The sequence below is a fragment of the Microtus pennsylvanicus genome, chromosome 8 (genome assembly GCF_037038515.1).
Source record: "Microtus pennsylvanicus isolate mMicPen1 chromosome 8, mMicPen1.hap1, whole genome shotgun sequence".
NCBI lineage: Eukaryota > Metazoa > Chordata > Mammalia > Rodentia > Cricetidae > Microtus > Microtus pennsylvanicus.
Genome location: NC_134586.1, coordinates 90,990,304 through 91,008,622, shown reverse-complemented (window position 1 = coordinate 91,008,622; position 18,319 = coordinate 90,990,304). Strand labels below are relative to the sequence as shown.

General features: G+C 38.3%; 1 protein-coding gene and 1 pseudogene across 1 annotated transcript; one reads left to right on the top strand and one right to left on the bottom strand.

The window, feature by feature from the left end:
* Positions 1–736: 736 nt before the first annotated feature.
* On the bottom strand, positions 737–7,651 carry Rad51ap2 (RAD51 associated protein 2). The gene is made up of 4 exons (XM_075982082.1): positions 6,415–7,651; positions 4,561–6,060; positions 4,088–4,171; positions 737–855 (listed from the first exon to the last, which is right to left on the bottom strand). The coding sequence occupies exons 1-4, from the start codon at positions 7,649–7,651 to the stop codon at positions 737–739; spliced, it is 2,940 nt and encodes a 979-aa protein (XP_075838197.1).
* Positions 7,652–16,824: 9,173 nt separating this feature from the next.
* Positions 16,825–17,334, top strand: LOC142856500 (small ribosomal subunit protein eS17-like; annotated as a pseudogene).
* Positions 17,335–18,319: the final 985 nt, after the last annotated feature.

Below are 18,319 nucleotides of genomic sequence, written 5' to 3'. Positions count from 1 at the left end.
ATGTACCGAGTGAAGTAACCCTGGCCTTGTTTGCTGTTCTTGCGTTTTCTTGATGCTTCTTTCTTTCCTTACCGTTTTTCTAAATATGTCAATGTTATTTACTTGTCTAGCATTTTTAAATTTTGCTTTATTCTATTGATAGTTATTTTGAAAATATGTGTATTCTTTATTTCTCTACAAATTTCAAGGACAGGAAGGAAGCTACAGCTCAGGGCAGTATTCTGAAAACAAGAGAGTCAAGAAGAGTTCAAGGTCAGCAGCTGCAGAGGGAGTTTGATACCAGCCTGAATTACAAGATATCCTATCTGAAGGAAGACAAGGAATGGAGGGAGGGAGGAAAAGAAGGAGGGAGAGAGGGAGGAAGAGCAGAAACTGTACACCTGACAAAATGTAGAGTAGGTTAGAACACTGGTTCATTACCTTTTTATGAGCCAAAAAGTAGAAGTTGTAGATTTTTCTTCATAAAATTTATGAAAATTAAGATGCTGAAATGGTTTATAAGACATGAAAATACTTTAATGTGTATATTGATCATGAGACAGGAAAATATCATTGAAAGTTTTCTTTTAATGCTAATTAAATAATCTACACACAAAAGAACCTCTCTACATTTTATAAAGAAAGAATAAAATCTGCAAGCTGAAGAAAACACTTCTACAAAGCAAGAAATAAAACATTCCTAGACCTGCTGAGCTGTTAAAGCCCAGGAGTTTCTTCTGAGTCCTTAACAGCCCATTCATTTCAGATAAGGATGGAGCTGTTTCAGCCTAGCTCTTCTCGACAAGCCGACTCTAATTGGACGGTTGCACGTCTTAAGAGGCTGTACTCTGGAAATGCCATGTGACAAATGACTGCCTGCAAAGATGACAACATAATTTACTGACAAAAGCAAAAATTACCAATATGTTTAAAAGTCCTTACTCTAATCATGATACTAGCCACATTTACTAGGGATTTACACACCATTCACTAGTGCATTAGTGCAATTAATCCTATTATATCCAGTTCTATAACATGGGAAGGTAAGTACAGGAAGACTAAGAAACCTGTCTATATATATAACACTTACCTAAGATCAGTATTCCAGTCAGGAACTCTGACACAAGAGCAATAAACTCAAAAACTAATTAAGATTTTAGCCAACTTGATACTGTGCTTTATGAGTGTCATTTTCAATTAGAAGCTAAGCAATTCTGTCCTGTTGTCAGTAGTTATACTTGGTTTCTAATAGAGATTGTTTTTTAATAGAATACAAGTGTAATTACAGCTATGGATTACTCTGATTTTTAGTTTTATTTAACATAACACTATATCATTTTCTAAGAAATCTGAATGTTTCACAGAGCTGTTTTTCTCTCAAGATCACTTAACTTACACACATAGATATGATGCATTACCTTTAAGAAGTTTTATTCCCATATAAACTATATAGTACATTTGTAAGACTCAAATATAAATTGGGATTTAGTAAATTAGTATGACTTTAATACTCCATTATACTAAAAACACTGTCATCAACCCATTCATGACATTTGATAAAACCATTTTGTTAAATCTAACAAAAGTTAAACATCATAATTTCAAAGCTGAGCAAATCAAATATACCTATGTAAACACTTATGAAACAGAATCCTAATTTAAAGCACATATTAATAAGGTAAAAAACAGGTAAACACTCCAAAAAGCTGCATACCATTTTATACTCAATTTACCATTAAAAATATAAATTTAATGATAAGCAAAAATATTATTATTGGACTTTTATAAAGTTTTAAACTTACTGGGATGCCCAAATCAGACAAAATTATGGGGTCATGATGATATACTATATTTTGTTATATATTAGAAAATTTTAGGAATTTTGCATAAAATGAATTTTTCATTAAAAGATTATTTTAGAACAAAGCCAAAATTAGTAATATATTTCTTTTTCAAAGTATGCCTTTCCCTTTTACATTTAATGTAACAGTGACTTATGGTAATTTTGCAATGGATGGAAAGTGGCTATACTAATTTCCATCAGTAGTAGGTCCTTTGTACAATGATGACCTGTTTCATTAAGCTATGATGTTGGTAATACATCCCTTTGAAGAATAAAACATGATCCTTTTCTTATTGCTATATTTTTTGATTAATTTATTGTTAACCTTTTAAAAATATAAACATTCCAGAATATTGTGAGGAATTTTTCTTAAAAGTCAGTATTTAAAAACATGTCAGAAAGCCTGGTGGTGGTAGCACACTCCTTTAATCCCAGCACTTGGGAGGCAGAGGCAGGTGAATCTCTGAATTCCAGGCCAGCCTGGTCTACAGAGTGAGTTCCAGGACAGTAAAGGCTACACAGGTGTGGTCAGCATCCTAGCAAACATCTGCCTCTGCAGCTCTAGGAGGGTGCTTAAAATTCAGAATCTCAGAGCTTGGTTACAGTGGAAACAGAATCCTATAACATAATCTTCAGAAGATTCACAAACACAATAAAGACAGAACAATACTGGCCTAAACGACATATAAAATACCTGGTGAAGCTGGCCAGCATTCGGGAGGCAGAGGCAGGCGGATCTCTGTGAGTTCGGAGGCCAGCCTGGTCTACAAGAGCTAGTTCCAGAACAGGCACCAAAGCTACAGAGAAACCCTGTCTCGAAAAAAAAAACAAATTAAAAAATACCTGGTGAACTGGCAGCTGCCACATAACATGCAACAATGTGGATGTGTGTTCCTTTGTATTCTACATCAAATTAGGTTCCTAAATCCAAATGTTCCCTGTCTTTCTAGGAAGAAGCAACTGCATCCTGACCAATATGGCTCTTTAGACTCATAGATTATCAGTCCCCTGGTGATCACGTGTTCTCAGGGGAGAAGAGACTTTTGATCTGTCAGGCATCAGCTAATTTCAAAGATCAAGTCACCGAAGATTGAGACAAAATGAAGGAGCTGGAGATAGCATTTTTCTGATGATGTAAAGACATATATATATATATATATATATATATATATATATATATATATATATATATATAAGAAATGGTGCCTCACTGACCGCATTTGAGTAAATATATTTTCCTTGCAATGTAGCCTTTTTGGATTTAATATTGTCATGTAAATGTATTACAAGACTAACTTCACCTTGTTCCCTAATTTCAATCCTATCCTTATCTAAACTCATTGGTAGATAGAATAAATACTAGTCCTATTTTTGTATTATTTTGATACTGAAAAATTCTTAGGTGTTATTTGGAATTGTTTGATTTTACTTTGGTTGTTTTTCAATAGCAATTAAAAATAAAATTATAATAGCTACATTCAAAAATTATGTCAACACCTAAAAATAATAAGTAATTGCTATAATATTGGTTTCTGACCTCAAACGTATACCAGAGTCTCTTGCCAATGTAGTGCTGGGATTAAAGCATGATCCATAATACCCATATCAGTATTAGTAAATTATTTATATTCATAAAATATCTACTTGAGAGGCTCTATAAAGGTATAAAATATGAAGCAGTGGTTCTCAATCTTCCTAATGCTGCAAGCCCTTAACACAGTTCCTCATATTGTGACTCTCAACCATAAGATTATTTCATTGCTACTTCATAACTCTAATTTTGCTACTGTAATGAATCATAATATAGATATCTGATATGCAGGGTATCTTATGTGGAAGTCCTGTGAAAGGATCCATTCAACCCCCAAAGGAGTCACAATACACAGATTGGGAACCAATGGTATAGAACATAATTTGGAGTGGCATTTCAAGAATGGTGATCCACCTGGGATGGATTCTCTTTTGTTTAGTATTTTGCCAACTAATAGTACATATGTAATGAATCTCACGTTTAAAACACGTCTTATCACTTAGGCTTAGTAGTGTATTGTCACACACTACTGCAAATATTAGTACGTACTTTCAGAGGGCATTTCCAGTATTATTTTAATTTTTAACCAGATTCTAAATTGAAATTAGTAACATCGCTATTTTTAAAGTATAAAATTGTGTACTTGTTTTCTATCAACCAAAGTATTTTCATCATGCTAAGACAATATGACAGGCATCTTAAAACATATTCTAAAAAGTAACAGAAGATCTTACCTCCCTTCAATACATAATCATTCTTTTCTTTTTTACATTCCTCAGCAGAAAAGGCAGGACTTTTGTGGAAAGGTTTCTTATAATCTGAAAATAAAGACTAACATATTATGGCCCAAGCTAACTTTTATGTCACTTCAGTTACTAGCTGGTTATAGCCCTTTCTAGAGAAAGTAACTTTGCTCTACAAATGTTAACAATATTGGCAAACTGTTTGTATAAATACTGACTTCAATTGGATCCAAATATTTAGAAAAATTTAATAAGAGTTTGGAGCTTTTCTTAAAATTTAAGTGACTTGTTTTTTTCAACTTCGGTTTATTGCCTAACATTTTAATGGGTCTCTGTTGGAAATAACATACATTCATGAAGCCTCTTCTATTTTATTTGCTGCCAAAAATTATATATTTTCCTTACACAAGAAAAAAACACTAACTTTTTATCATGAGTAAGAAATTTTAAAATAAATGGCATACCTTCCTCAGAAGTAGAACGGAGGGATTCTTCCTCTGATCTTGGACAGCAATATTCATTTGGAACTGCCTGTCCCCCATGAGTAGGGATTGTTTTCCAATTAAATAAACGTTGGTGTCTTTTATGCATGTTGGAGCCTGCTCTCAAATCAAGGGGCAAAGCAGGTGCATTTCTTTTGTTGGTTTCAATCATTTCCAAATGTTTTTCTATCTCCATTCTTGCCTCCTTAACATCATTACTTTCTCCAAAGTAATTTTCTTTCCTATTGTTTGTTTCTGCTGTACTCGGAATTTCATTTTCTTTACTAATTTCATGAAACATATGAAGCTCTTCAAGTACTAAATCAAATTTACTCTTCATCTCGAAATCCTTTGCAATTGGCTGAGTTTCTGTTGATAAACATGGAGCAGCTAAGCCCTGAAAACATTCATTGTTCTCTCCACTTGAATCACTTTCAAACTGATGATCAGCATATAATGTAGAGTCATTCTCTGGATGAAAACACACTGAATTAGCTAACTCGCCTTCTTGCAAAATGTCTCCAGTCTCGTTTGTGTTAGCTCCACTATTTTGCTTAGCAGATGTAGTTTCTCTCACATTTACCTCCTTACTCACTCGCGAAGCTACCTGCACTGAAGACATGCTTTCGACTGGGGGAGAACTGTCCTCTTTTTTCTCTATGCCGATAGCTTTATGAACTTGGAAACTACTTGAACTTTCTGTGATCTTGACATACTTCTTCAAAATAAAATCATATATTTTCCATTCTATGTCATCTAGCAAGTTCTCCAAGCTGGACTTCTGAGTTATCACCATAGCATTTATCTGATCACTATGTATTTTATTTTTGTTTAACAATGTGCTCAGTTGCCTAGCATTAAAGATATGTTCAAATATGAACTGAAAAATAGAATGAGGGGTCTTTTGTTTCTGCTTCCTTTCAATATCTAAATCTTGATTGGACATACCACTTTCATAGTATTTTTCACTAGTGTGTCCACAGTTATTCTGTATAAATAGCATATCAGATTTCACACGTGTGCTAGCAATACCAAAATTATAGTAAGCCCAATTCTCCACATTTAGGAATTGCTCAGAACAACTTGCATTCTCATAACTAGGCTCTTTTGACAAAGAAAGTCTTTCCATGTCCTCAAAATCCAGTAAAAGAGGAACATTTTTATGTGGTTTGTAAATTAGAAACCTTTTAATTGCTATACTAAGAGAGCTGATGCTGTGTTTCTGAGCCCCTTCAAGAGCATGCTCCATTTTAAATAGCTTTCTTTTCTTTGCCATAGATTTTGTGTTGTTTACTAATGGTCTTGAAGAAATGAACATCCTTGTTAGATATACAACATGACTTTCCTTTATAATGTTTTTCAAATAATTCAGATGCACTAAACATTTGAAGATGCAACCCTCTTCTGAGTCATCTCCATTTCTTATGAAAGAAACAAAGTGATTGAGCAAAGAAACTATATTTGTTTTCAGAATGATATTATAGAGTTCTGAAATGTTATTTTGCAAGAATTTGCTCAAAATGCCACTCTTTTGAATATCAATCTTTTCACGTGTCAGCATTTGATGGCAGGTCAAAGTACTACCATCGTTATTTCTGGATATGTATTTCTGCACAGTATAGTTCTTCAGCTGTAGTATATTGGCATTTTCATCTTTACCATTAAACCAAACAATCTTTATTAAATTGGGGGAAGTACCCAGAGTTCCTATCACCGGAGTACTTGACTGTGGTTCATGCACATCCCTGACTTTTGCATTGTGATAGTCTCCCTTGTTTAAAAGGTCAGTCTCTAGTAACTGTGCCAAATTTGAATTTTCTCTAAGTTTTTTCATAGTTTCACAGATAACCCTAAAATTTTTCTTTATCCAACAATTTTGTCTTTTCCTTTTCAAAATAGAGTTAGAGTCCCAGCTTTGAGATTCTTCTTGTCTGGTTGGTAAGTAGCCGTCTAGATTCCTTTCTGTTCCCTCCCAGTTAGCATCTTCTAGTGTTAGAATGGAATTCTTGCTGGAGTATCTTACATCACCCTCGATACTACTACGGTGACAGCAGTTTAAAGTGATCGAATCTATTTCCCCTTCAACAGGGAGTGACTGCTGTTGACTTTCAGAATAGCCACAAAAATCATTTTCCACAAATACATTTTTTTTATCATTCTGAAACTTTTGTTTCTTAGCATCAGGTCTATTTTGGGACCCGAAAATGTTTGTGAAATCCCTAGCATATGCCACAACTTTGTCATTCTTTTTCTTTGCTATTTCCTTTAAATAGACAAAGGACATGTTGCTATTTAAATCCCTTGGGAACTCAGGGGAAATTATTGTGATGTTATCTCTAAAATAACCGGGTTTGGCGCTTCCCAAGCAGGCCTGGTTTTGAAGTCTTGGTATTTTTAGTGTGGATGATGAAATGTTTTCTTTTTTCTCGGAGGTTATGACACTGACAACTTTACATCTGTCCTTAAGGTCATGTAATGTTGGCTTAGTTTCCTCAGAAAATGTAACATCTAGAAATGGACTTCCTGGCTGTCTCACAGAAATCTTTTCATTCAGAGTAGTTCCCTTCCCCGGGGCAGGAAGTTCTTCAGGCTCAGGTTTGACTCTTTGGATACCGGGCATGGAGGTGTTGGTTGGAACGGGACTCACTTCTGCAGGGTCATCATGGCGCACACCTAGAGCCTCCCTAACCTCCTGCGGCCCCGGTTCCTGAGACTTTTCTTGAGCCCTCGAACAACCTGTTCTTCCTGAGACTCCAGACTGCCAACAGCTCTGCGTCTGGAATGTTCTGTCCTGCCACCCCGGGCCACACCGCTGCCTCCCGCCGCCTGGGCTGCCCGGGTCCTTTGGAATGAGGAACGCTGGGAAGGGTCTGGGCGACCACTCCCAGACTTTTTCTACCTCAGACAAGCGAGGCACCACAAGCAGCGGCCACGCCGCCGCCGAGACGCCGGCAGGCTCCTCCAGACGAGGCCGCTTGCTGCTGGGTGGCGTCGCAGCGGGGTCCTCGGGAGGCCGTGTGGAGGGGACAGGCCGGGCAGGGCCTGCAGGCCACGCGGGGCGCGACAGTGACATGTCCGCTACCACCGCCGGCACCCGCTCACGTCCCGCCGCGCTTCAGCCCCTTTAAAGGACCGGAGCGGATCAGCCCCGCCCCCTGCCCCGCCCCTTCCCCGCCCCCGGGGCTAGACTTAGGCAGTCTACCGCGGTCTCGCCACACCCTAGCCACGCCCCGTCACGCCCCCTGGGGCTCCGCCCCCACCGTGTCTGTCAAAGCCCAGAGCGCTTGGACCGTTACACCTTCTATTTTTTAGCGACTTTGAGAAGCTGTTCTACCTGTTTTCCGCCTTCTCTGCGGTAGAATTGAGGGGGCTGGGGAGGGGCGATCAGAATCTGTCTCTGTTTGCAGTGTTGTGAGAGCCGCCTTACTTTTTTCAAGTTCGAAAACGGGTGTTCTCTGAAGCAGTTTCTCAGGTTTTTTTTCAGGAGGCTTGTTTCATGAAATCCCACGACACTGTCAACGCCAAACCAACAATCTTTAGATCTGGAAATAATTTTTTTCGAAAAAAATCACAGTTATACTTAAAATCAGATTTCCCACTGTATTAAAATAAAAATAAGTATTTGTGGAGAAGGCTCTGTCTGGTACTTAACAGTCTCAATATTTTGAGGAAATGGACAGAATTTAGAACCTAGAAAATTATTTTCTCTTTAGTTAAGACCAGGACTTTTCACGAGTATGGCGGAATTTGCTACCCAAATGTTGTGGAAATGTTTACTTAGAAATAAAAATCACATGTTTGAAGTTCATTTAGTGTAAATACAATAATCAGGTAGTGACTCGTATTTAATAACGAATTTTAAATGCTATTTCATTTCCCCTTGCACTAAGAAACTTCTTTCTGATTTATAGTCAGTGACAAATTTTGTAAATCCTGGAATTATGAAGAAGAAAACGATCTTCAAAGCATTTACTTATATACATGCTTATTAAGCAAATGTAATTACTGTCGGGTGAGCATAAACCTCAATCCTCTTGATGATCATTTCAGTGTTAGAATACTGTATGTTCCTTTTAAAAACTGTGTGATACTACAGTATCGCATCACGGAAACTGGTTTCAGAAATCTCAGGGTACATATGGAAATATGAAATCGGTGCACTGCTTGCAGCAATAAAATATTCATCTACTCCAAGTCTCACAAATGCTTGCAGAAATATTGTTATTCCCATCCTAGATGTCTGATTTTACTGATAAATTCTTTCAGACACATTTACTCAAAGTCGTAAAAAAAACCTTTAACAGAACGACCTCATCAACACGCTAGGAATGAGGCAGTGGCTCAAATCACGCATCAGTGTGCTCTCCGACCTCTGTATGTCTTTCTTCTTCTTCTTCTTCTTCTTCTTCTTCTTCTTCTTCTTCTTCTTCTTCTTCTTCTTCTTCTTCTCCTTCTCCTTCTCCTTCTCCTTCTCCTTCTCCTTCTCCTTCTTCTCCTTCTCCTCCTCCTCCTCCTTCTCCTTCTCCTTCTTCTTTTGATTCTATTGAGCTATACATTTTTCTCTGCTCCCCTCCGCTTCTACCCTCTCCTAATTTACTCAGGAGATCTTGTCTTTTTCTACTTTCCATGCAGATTAGATCCATGTATGTCTCTCTTAGGGTCCTCATTGTTGTTTAGGTTCTCTGGGATTGTGATTTGTATGTTGGTTTTCTCTTCTTTATGTCTAAAGCTACTTATGAGTAAATACATATGATAATTGTCTTTCGGGGTCTGGGTTACCTCACTCATTATGATGTTTTCTAGATCTATCCATTTACCTGCAAATTTCAAGATGTCATTATTTTTTTCCTCAGTGTACTCCATTGAGTAAATGGACCACATTTTCCTTATCTATCTTCAGTCAAAGGGCATTTAGGTTGTTTCCAAGTTCTGGCTATGACAAACAATGCTGCTATGGACATAACTGAGTACGTGTCCTTGTGGCACAAGTGAACAATCTTTGGACATATACCCAAAAGTGATATTGCTGGGTCTTGAGGAAGGTTGTTTCCTAATTTCTGAGAAATTGTCACTCTGAAATTCAAAGGGGCTGTACCAGCTTGCATTCCTATCAGCAATGCAAAAGTGTTTCCTTTTCCCCACAACCTCTAGAGCATAAGTTGTCATCACTGTTTTTGATCTTGTCCATTCTCACAGGTGTAAAATAGAATCACAGAGATGTTTTGACTTGCATTTCTCTGATGGCTAAGGATGCTGAACATTTCCTTAAGTGTCTTTCAGCCAATTTAGATTCTTCTGTTGAGAGTTCTTTGTTTAGGTCTGTATTCCTTATTTTTTTTTTGGATTTGTTCTTTTGATGAGCAATTTCTTGAGTTCTTTGTATATTTTGGAGATCAGCCCTCTGTCATATGTGTGGTTGGTGAAAATCTTTTCCCATTCTGTAGGCTGCCAGTTTCCTGTGGCCGTGTCCTTTGCTTTACATAAGTTTCTCAGTTTCAGAAGGTCCCATTTATTAATTGTATCTCTCAGTATCTGTGCTACTGGGGTTATATTTAGGAAGCACTCTCCTGTGCCAATGCATTCAAGTATATTTCCGACTTTCTCTTCTAACAACAGATACAGAGGAAATCCAAAGAATCATTAGATCATATTTCGAAAACCTGTACTCCACAAAATTGGAAAACTTAAAGGAAATGGAGAACTTTCTGGATAAATATCACTTACCAAAATTAAATCAAGACCATATAAGCAAATTAAATAGACCTATAACTGCTAAAGAAATAGAAACAGTCATCAAAAGTCTCCCAACATCCCCCAAAAAAACCCAAGACCAGATGGTTTCAGCTCAGAATTTTCAAAGAAGAACTGATACCAATACTCCTCAAATTGTTCCACATGACAGAAACAGAAGAAACATTGCCAAACTTTTTTTATGAGGCTACAATTACCCTGATACCCAAACCACATAAAGGCATTACTAAGAAAGAGAATTACAGACCAATCTCACTCATGAACATTTGTTGAAAGAGGCCTCTTGGCCCATTAGCTCCAGCTTCTTATTGGCTAATCTCTTACATATTAATTTAACCCATCTCCATTAATCTGTGTATCACCTTATGACTGTGATTTACTAGATAAAGTTCCCAGTGTCTGTCTCTGGCTGTGGCTCCATGGCTTCTCCTGACTCCGCCCTCTTTCTCCCAGCGTACAGCCTAGGTTTTCCCACCTAATTCTGTTCTGCCCTTGCCATAGGCTCAAAGCAGTTCTTTATTCATTAACCAATAAAAGCAACACATAGACAGAAGGACTTCCCACACCAAACATTGATGCAAAAATACTCAAGAAAATATTGGCAAATTGATTCCAACAACACATCAGAAACATCATCCACCATGACCAAGTCATCTTCATTCCAGAGATGCAGGGATGGTTCAACATATGAAAATCTGTCAATGTAATCCACCAAATAAACAAACTGAAAAATCAAATCATATGATCATCTCATTATATGCTGATCCCTTCATGATAAAGGTCTTGGAGAAAGTAGGGATACAAGGAATATACCTAAACATAATACAGCAAGCCAACAGCCAACATCAAACTAAATAAAGAGAAACTCCCAGCAATTCCACTGAAATCAGGAACAAGACAAGGTTATCCACTCTCTTCATATCTATTCAATATAGTACTTGAGATCCTAGCTAGAGCGATAAGACAACAAAAGGAGATCAAGGGGATACAAATTGGAAAAGAAGAAGTCAAACTCTCATTATTTGCTGATGATATGATAGTTTACATAAGCGACCCCAAAAATTCTACCAAATAACTTCTACAACTCATAAACACTTTCAGTAATGTAGCAGAATACAAGAATTACTCAAAAAAATCAGCAGCTTTCCTATACACAGATGATAAATGGGCTGAGAAAGAAGTTAGAGAAACATCACATTTTGCAATAGCCACAAATAGCATAAAATATCTTGGAGTAACTCTAACAAAACAAGTAGAAGACCCATATGACAAGAATTTTAAACCTTTGAAGAAAGAAATTGAAGAAGACACCAGAAAGTGGAAAGACCTACCATGTTCTTGAGAAGGTAGAATTAACATAGTAAAAATGGCAATCTACAAATTCAATGCAATGCCCAGCAAAATTCTTCACAGATCTCAAAAGAACAATACTCAATTTATATGAAAAAGCAAAAAAGCCCAGTATAGCCAAAACTATCTTGTACAATAAAGGAGCTTCTGAAGACATCACAATCCCTGACTTCAAACTCTACTACAGAGCTACAGTACTGAACACAGCCTGGTATTGACATAAAAACAGACAGGAGGACCAATAGAACTGAATCAAAGACCCAGATATTAATCCACACACCTACAGATATCTGATTTTTTATAAAGAAGCAAAAAATTTAAAATGAAAAAAAGCATATTTAACAAATGGTGCTGACATAACTGGATATCAACATGCAGAAGAATGAAAATAGATCCATATCCGTCACCATGAACAAAAGTCAAGTCCATAAGGATCAAAGACCTCAACATAAAGCCAGTCATACTGAACCTCATAGAAGAGAAAGTGGGAAGTATACTTGAACACTTCTGTATGTCTTACACTGCCTTCCAGGAATCTGAACTCCAATCTAGTGCAGTGCATTCTAAGCTTGTAGTTAACTGATAGGGTTTGTTTGCACAGCTAACATGGGTAGAATGGGCACACAACTATGCTATTCGGAGCAAGATTTTTTTTAACCTGTACATGCCAGACTTTTGTGGTTTCTAAGTTGAACTTGGTGTTTTATATTTTTCTTCATCTTGTTAGATTTTATAAGGACACACTCTTTTCTAAGCCCTCCATTACACCATTGTTTAACAACTACATTTTAAGAACCAGAAGTCAAGCCGGGCGGTGGTGGCGCACGCCTTTAATCCCAGCATTTGGGAGGCAGAGGCAGGCGGATCTCTGTGAGTTCGTGACCAGCCTGGTCTACAAGAGCTAGTTCCAGGACAGGCTCCAAAACCACAGAGAAACCCTGTCTCGAAAAACCAAAAAAAAAAAAAAAAAAAGAACCAGAAGTCAAAATATAAATCTGATAAGACCTAATTCCGTTGTTTTAGAACTACATCCCAGTCATTATTAAGTGTATAGCAATGTGGAGTGCTTTTTCCCCACCTCTCTCTATGTATACGGATACATAAATGTTTGCATGTATATGACCTACTCCTGCAGAAATAGACAGCAATCAAGTCCAAAATAGATGTGTTTTGTTGCATTTTCTACTTAAAATTACACTAATGACCACTGTCAAAAATAATGCTCACTGAAGTTACTTAGTATTCATATTCTTTCTTGAAGTTTAAATGCTACCTCAAAAGGAAACAGAATGCAAGACGTACAGAAGGTTGTATCTTCAACTCATAGCTGAGGCTTGTTTTAAAGCTCATCTCAAATGTCTCGCCTCTCTATATCATTTTACCTGCCTGTCCTTTGAAAGCACTTGTCTCTTTTAATAACAGTAAACCGAGATTCAAGAACAGCCCCTGTCTGCTTCCTTTCAGCCAGGTGTCTTATTGCAGTTCAGATCTGAATTGAACAAGTGAAATCATAATTGAGTTCATGAGAGAAGCCCCAAAATGGAGCTTTGCCACTGGGTGCCTGGCAGAACTGTCGAGAGAGTTCACTGCATATGCTGGGATGTCAACGTTTAGTGTTAATGTCCTCAGTGTGACTTGCCACATCTACAATAAAGACTTTTATGTTATCTTCTTCTACTCCATTCTCTCTCTCTCTCTCTCTCTCTCTCTCTCTCTCTCTCTCTCTCTCTCTCTCTCTCTGTGTGTGTGTGTGTGTGTGTGTATGTGTGTGTGTGTGTGTGTGTTTGGCCACTTTGTGTACAATGCTTATTTTCTTGTTACCACGCTAGTCCATGCATGTTCTCAATGCCCTTCTCTTTCTTCGCTGGGCAAATCCCTACCTAGCATCCTTAAAGGAGGCTCCTGCTCAAAAGTTAGAGGTTAGAGGAAAGAATCTCCACATTATCCCTGTACTCAATCCCTGGGCAGATGACCTACATCATTGGCACTCTTTTGGCATGGGTAAAAAGCACCAGGTGAGGGTGGGTGAGGTATAACACTGTATGTATCTTCACAGAGAGTGACATTTCTTTTCACAGAGCAATAGTGGTGCATCACATATCATTGAAAATGAAACAATGTACTGCAGATGATTTAAAGCAGAAGCCATTCCCTTCTTTTCCACTTCCGGTAGTCTTTATTAGCTATCCACTCTCAAACTAGAAACTCTTACTTATTGTTACTCTTCTGCCTTTTACTGGTATTTCCTGTCATTTTGACTCTACACAAAATGTGACTCTGATTTATTCATAATATTTATCTTTGTTTAGATTCCTTTAAAAGCCCCTACAGTGAGCTGTCCTTCATTTATTAGTCTCTCCTCAGTTGTTTAACAATGCTACAAGCATTTTCTTAATAAAATATGAATCATTTTGCTATTTCTTTACTTTAGAACTTCAATGTCATCTATAGAGTTTATCTATAGTTTAGCTCTGTCCTACTTACACGCTTTATGTCAACTTGACACAAAACTAGACATGTGGGAAGAGGGAATCCCATCTGAGGAACTGCCTCCATAAGACTGTTCTGTAGAAGGCCAGTTTCTTGATGATTAGTGTAGAAGGGCTCAGACTACTGTGGGCGATGGACCTGGGTTGTTTAAGAAAATAAACTGAGGCAGCCAGGAGGATCAAACCAGTAAACAGAGTTCCTCCTCAGGGACTGCTTCAGTTCTTTTCTCCAGGTTCCTGACTTAGTTTCCTCTATAACTTATATGCCAAATAAACCCTTTCTTCCCCACATTTCTTTTAGTCCCAATGTTTAATCACAGCAATAGAAATTTGACTAAAACAAATTCAGTAATGGTTGAATAAGAATGGCCCCCATACCCTGGCGGTGGTGGCGCACGCCTTTAATCCCAGCACTTGGAAGGCGGAAGCAGGCGGATCTCTGTGAGTTAGAGACCAGCCTGGTCTACAAGAGCTAGTTCCAGGACAGGCTCCAAAACCACAGAGAAACCCTGTCTCGAAAAAAGCAAAAAAAAAAAAAAAAGAATGGCCCCCATAGGCCCATAGATTTGAATGCTTAAGTCATCGGGTTGGCACTACTTGAAAGGGTTTAGGAGGTGTGGCCTTGTTGGAGTAACTGTGGCTTTGTCGGAGAAAATGTATCACTGTGGAGGGCTTTGGTGTTTCAGAAACCAAAATCAGACCTAGTTGTTCTCTCTCTTCCTGCTGTTCGCAAATCTGGGATGTAGAACTCTCAGCTACTGCTTTAGCACCACAGGTGCTTACATGCCACCATGCCCCCCACCATAAATAAGGACAATGTACTAAACCTCTGAAACTGTAAGCAAGCACCAATTAAATCCTTTCCTTCAGAAGAGTTGCCATGGTCATGCTGTCTTTTCACTGCAACTAAGGCAAACACCAAAACGATTTTTATCTTCCATGTCTACTTATATTCTATGCAAGGGTCTCTAAAGGAACAAACCCCATAGAATAAATAAATACTAAAAGATGTCTATTAGACTGGCCTGCAGGATGTCCTTCAGGTTGTCCAACAATGACTGACTCACAGGAGAGGCCAACAGTTGAGTGCTTACTTGAATCACAAGGCTGGATGCTTAAGTAATTCCAAGCTGGTGCTAAAATCATGAAAAATTATTGGAGATCTGCTAGGTTTCATGTTGGAAACTGGAGAAGCTCATTCTAATATTGCCAAAGAATGCAGTAGTGATGGCAGCAGGGCCAGTGCCCTTGCCTTCAAGCATAACGGGAAGCAAAGTAAGCAAAGATTTACTTCTTGTATGTACTGTCCACTTTTAGGGTAGGTCTTCTCACTTCAAACAATCCCATCAAGAAAGCTCCTCAAAGAAGTGCCACCAGCCTGCCTTCTAGTTGATTCCAGATTCACTCAAGATGGCAGCCAAAATTGGCCATCCTTCAATGTTATTTGTCTTTTTGGCCAAACTGCACACCTTATCATTCCTTTAAAATACATAAGGCCATGTTTCAGCCTTGGGCAGAAAATAGTTTACTAGCCTAAAGTGATGGGTTTCATTTGCTTTTACACAGAGATTCCAAATCCTACCACTGTCTTGCATCTTTACACGCCCACAGATCTAACTGCTGCCCATCTTTTCCATCTCTAAATCTTACCTAGTTTATGTACCTGTATACTTAGCTAGTTATAAATAACCTTCCCTGAGAATGTTCGGCAGTTTACAACATCCATCTGATAGCCTAATAAATTTCAGCATCCATTAAAAGATTCTTTGTCCAACCGTAGGCAACTAAGGGACAGTGAGAAAAGAAAATGTGGTTTTCCTCCACTGAGGACTTTCCTAATTACTTACTCAACACCAAGTAAATTATGTATACCCAGCACTGAACGGACTCTGCAGGTTGTATCTATATATTTATACATGTTTGCGTGTGTGTGTGTGTGTGTGTGTGTGTGTGTGTGTGTGTGTAACAATAGCAAAAAAGAGGCAACAAGGAGTTTAAAAGGGAATGGGGATGGGGGATGGATGAAGTTGAAGGAAACGTAGGAAATGGAGGGAAATAATATCATTATATTTTAACAAAATATTAATGAAAAAAGAAAAAATATCTGTCAATGAAATAAAAGTAAGAGTTTATATTTTGTTAGAATTCCTGTAGTCATAAGTAACTTCTCTTTTAGAGAATAAAACCGGGCAATGGTGTCTGATGCCTATAATTCCAGCACTCAGGAGGCAGAGGCAGGAGGATCTCTGTGATTTTAAAGCCAGCCTGGTCTTTAAATTGAATTCCAGGACAACGGGGGCTGTTACACAGAGAAGCTCTGTCTCAAAAAACCAAAAGAAAAGAAAATAAATGTGACCTCATTTTGTTAATCTTTAAAAAAAAAAAAAAAACCTTTCCAAATGTTTGAGACCTCAGCTTGTCTACCACTTTTTTAATCATTCAAATTTATGCGTTCTCTTTTTGCACAGCTTTTTTTAGTTGTTTTTTGCTGAGATTCATCTCTTTATGCTTGGTTACATAACATTTCCAAAGACAATGAAAAGTCATATAACTATCACTCATTTTGTATTTTTATGGAAATATACATATTCACATTAAGTATAGAATATATATAACATGAAAACAATAGGAAGGCTCTCTGGCCTGCGCTTTATAGGTCTCGCTTGTGCTTCCTGTTTCCTCTTTTACCGGGACCCGTCAACATGGGCCGCGTCCGCATCAAGACCGTGAAGAAGGCAGCCCAGGTCATCATCGAGAAGTACTACACGCGCCTGGGCAATGACTTCCACACCAACAAGCGCGTGTGCGAGGAGATCGCTATCATCCCCAGCAAGAAACTCCGCAACAAGATAGCCGGCTATGTCACGCCTCTGATGAAGAGGATTCAGAGAGGCCCTGTCAAGGGCATCTTTATCAAACTGCAGGAAGAAGAGCGAGAAAAAAGGGATAATTACGTCCCTGAGGTCTCAGCCCTGGATCAGGAGATCATTGAGGTAGATCCTGACACCAAGTAGATGCTGAAGCTTCTGGACTTCGGCAGCCTCTCCAACCTGCAGGTCACTCAGCCTACAGTGGGGATGAATTTCAAAACACCGCATGGAGCAGTTTGAGTCTGTTCTGTCATTTTCAATAAATCTGAAAATAACTTTGAAAAAAAAGAAAACAATAGGGAAGGTTTTGATTCAGTATGGAGTTACATGAGTAGGATGTGGAGTCAACCTCAGCTTGATTCTCCAGTCCACAATTAACCCTTTCTGTTTTACATGTGTTTACCTATTATATGTGGTTATGAGTGTGCATGCACTGCCACATACATGTGACAGAGGACAACTTGCAAGAGTTGGTTCTCCATTCCAATACATAGAGTCTGGGTATGGGACTTGGGTTGTCACAATTGGAAGGAAGCACCTTTATCTGTTGAGACACCTCACTTGTCCTTATTAAGCCTTTCTATGCCAAAGGATCCCTGCCAGTGGAAGCGACTGAGTAGAACCGCACTGATCCATCTCGCTAGACCTCATTTAATACTTATTTTTAAGTGGAGGGCTTACATACCAAAAAAAAAAAGCATTTGCGTGTTTTTGGTTTGCTTGTAGTTTCGTGATTTGGGGATGGAAATAGGTTCAGATGGAGGAAGTCAATGGGGCAAAATAACATTTCCAATTCTTTTATCTGAGGCACAGCGAGCCCATGTCTATCAATTAATAACCATTGCATGGCACTCTCATCTGATCGGATGTTCTGATTTAACTCTGTTTTGATTTGTTGGATGGTTAATTTGTGCAAGAAGTGTGTATGATGTGGAAGTAAACAGTGAAACATATAAATAGAGATGTATTTTTCTATGTTTGGAAGAGAGATGGAGGACAGAAGAAGGAGATAGAGAGACTGCAACTGGGGCTGAAGCTGGAGAGAGGGTCCTAGTGTCCATAAGTGTGCTGCACAAGCATGAGAACCTGAGTTCGAATCTCCAGCAAGGACACAAAAAGCAAGATGTGGTAGCACACACTGCCAGTGACACCAAATGCTGGGGAGGTGAAGACAAAAGGATGCCTAGGGCTTTCTAGCTGGGCAGGGATTCAGTGAACCCCTAAGGGACTTTGTCTCTGAAAGAATGAATGAATGAATGAATGAATGAATGAATGAGAATT